Raw genomic sequence first — 2,020 nt, forward strand, 5'->3', positions numbered from 1 at the left:
ATATATACCGAAACGAAACATATACTAAACTACTCCTAAATTATTTCACCTATGTCCACTGTAGGACTTGAACCTTCAACCTTAAGGAAGGAGGGAAACATCATATAACACTGGGAACCACGGTTATTAAAATCACCAAAATACAATGATATAAATTTGTGATTACTTATAGAATAATATAATTTTTTTTCATTTCGACATCTATATCTATATTAGAGATGACATATATTTATGTCTTAGATTCATTTTGCTTATAACTACTTTATAACCCGTGGGAACCATGATTATAAAATTCATTAAACTTTGATATTAATAACTCAAAATTGTTAAAAAATTAATAATTAAGAGATATTTTTTATAATTATATAAAGTTATAATCGTTGATTTAAATACATACGTGACCTTATAATCTGTATTAATTTTATTTATTTTTATTCTAAGGTTATTAATTTAATGTAATTAGATTGGAAATTCAAAATTCAAAATTTGAATTAAAAATTCAATAGGTTGATAAATGGTATGACATTAATTAGGAGACCTAATAGAATTACACATAGCAAAAGAAGAATAAACTTATTCTGTTATTAGAGGGGCGGGTGTGGGCAACGCCCGTATGGCGTTATCCGATGTGGCAGCGCCATAACGGCGCCATAACAGGGGAACACCGCCCCCTCCCATTATTAGATGTTATGTTATGGCGTGTGATGGTGGTAACATCTCGTAACGCATTAAAAATCGGATCGTTTGCAAATTCAACCGTTTAAAAACGGCAACTTTAATAAAAAAAAATTACTAATTACATTTTCATTTTATATATATACCTCATTCTTTTTACTACACATATTTCTTTATTTCTATATCACTCAAAACACAAACACAAAAATCAACCAACTATGAATGAATTTGATCCGGCCCATCCGTACAATGATGATAACGACGAAGACGATTTGTTCGTGAGTATGATGTACCAGTATTACACAGACAACCTACTACAACCAGATCCAACTCCACTACTCACGCGACATGCGGCGTTAAATAGAGATCGTGAGGAAGGGCATCGGCGGCTAGTTAACGATTACTTTGCGGAAAATTGTGTCTACCAGCCAAACGATTTCAAAAGAAGATTTTGTTTGCGAAAAAATGTCTTCGAAAGGATAGCCAACGCTATAGAAACAGGGTATCGTTTGATTCAACTTTTATAATTTACAAAATGTCACTTTTAGATAAAATAAATACAAGTTTACATGTTTAATATTTAATTAGGTATCGTTTGTTTACTATATATTTAGGTATCGTTTTTTTCAACTTTTATAATTTATAAAATGTTACTTTTAGATAAAAATAAATATAATTTTTACGTGTTTAATATTTATTTATATATGAATTTTTCCAATTGAGATATGATGCTAGAGGCAAACGAGGCTTCACAGGGTTGCAAAAATGTGTTGCTGCAATTAAACTTATGGCAATGGGGGAGTCACTCGATTCTATTGACGATTATATGAGAATGTCTGAGAGGACCGCACGAGAAAGTTTGTATTTATTGGCAAGAGGTGTTGTCGAAACATTCGGTGACCAATACTTGTGCAAACCTTCGTTGCATGATATGCAACAATTATATGTGGCGCATGAAGAAAGACATGGTTTTCCGGGTATGCTTGGGAGCATTGATTGCACACACTGGAAATGGAGAAATTGTCCCGTGGCGTGGAAAGGCCAGTATTTGAGTGATCATCATGGAGCGCCTTCGTTGGTATTAGAGGCTGTTGCTTCACAAGATTTATGGATTTGACATGCTTTTTTCGGGGTTGCGGGTTCTAACAACAACGTCAACGTTCTCGATCAATCACCGATATTTGACGATCTTTTGTCAGGAAAAGCCCCGGATGCTCCTTTCACAGTGAATGGAAATGAATATAAGTTCGGGTATTACCTTACAGACGGAATATATCCATAATATTCTACGTTTGTGAAGGCGTTTCGACACCCAATAGATCCAAGGGACAAATATTTCAAGAGA

General features: G+C 33.7%; 1 protein-coding gene across 1 annotated transcript; it reads left to right on the forward strand.

Annotated features, from left to right (window-relative positions):
• Positions 1-893: 893 nt before the first annotated feature.
• Positions 894-1,792, forward strand: LOC111890552 (uncharacterized). The gene is made up of 2 exons (XM_023886661.1): positions 894-1,177; positions 1,399-1,792. The coding sequence occupies exons 1-2, from the start codon at positions 894-896 to the stop codon at positions 1,790-1,792; spliced, it is 678 nt and encodes a 225-aa protein (XP_023742429.1).
• The last annotated feature ends 228 nt before the right edge of the window (positions 1,793-2,020 follow it).

This window comes from Lactuca sativa, chromosome 6, assembly GCF_002870075.4.
Source record: "Lactuca sativa cultivar Salinas chromosome 6, Lsat_Salinas_v11, whole genome shotgun sequence".
In the NCBI taxonomy this organism is placed as follows: Eukaryota; Viridiplantae; Streptophyta; class Magnoliopsida; order Asterales; family Asteraceae; genus Lactuca; species Lactuca sativa.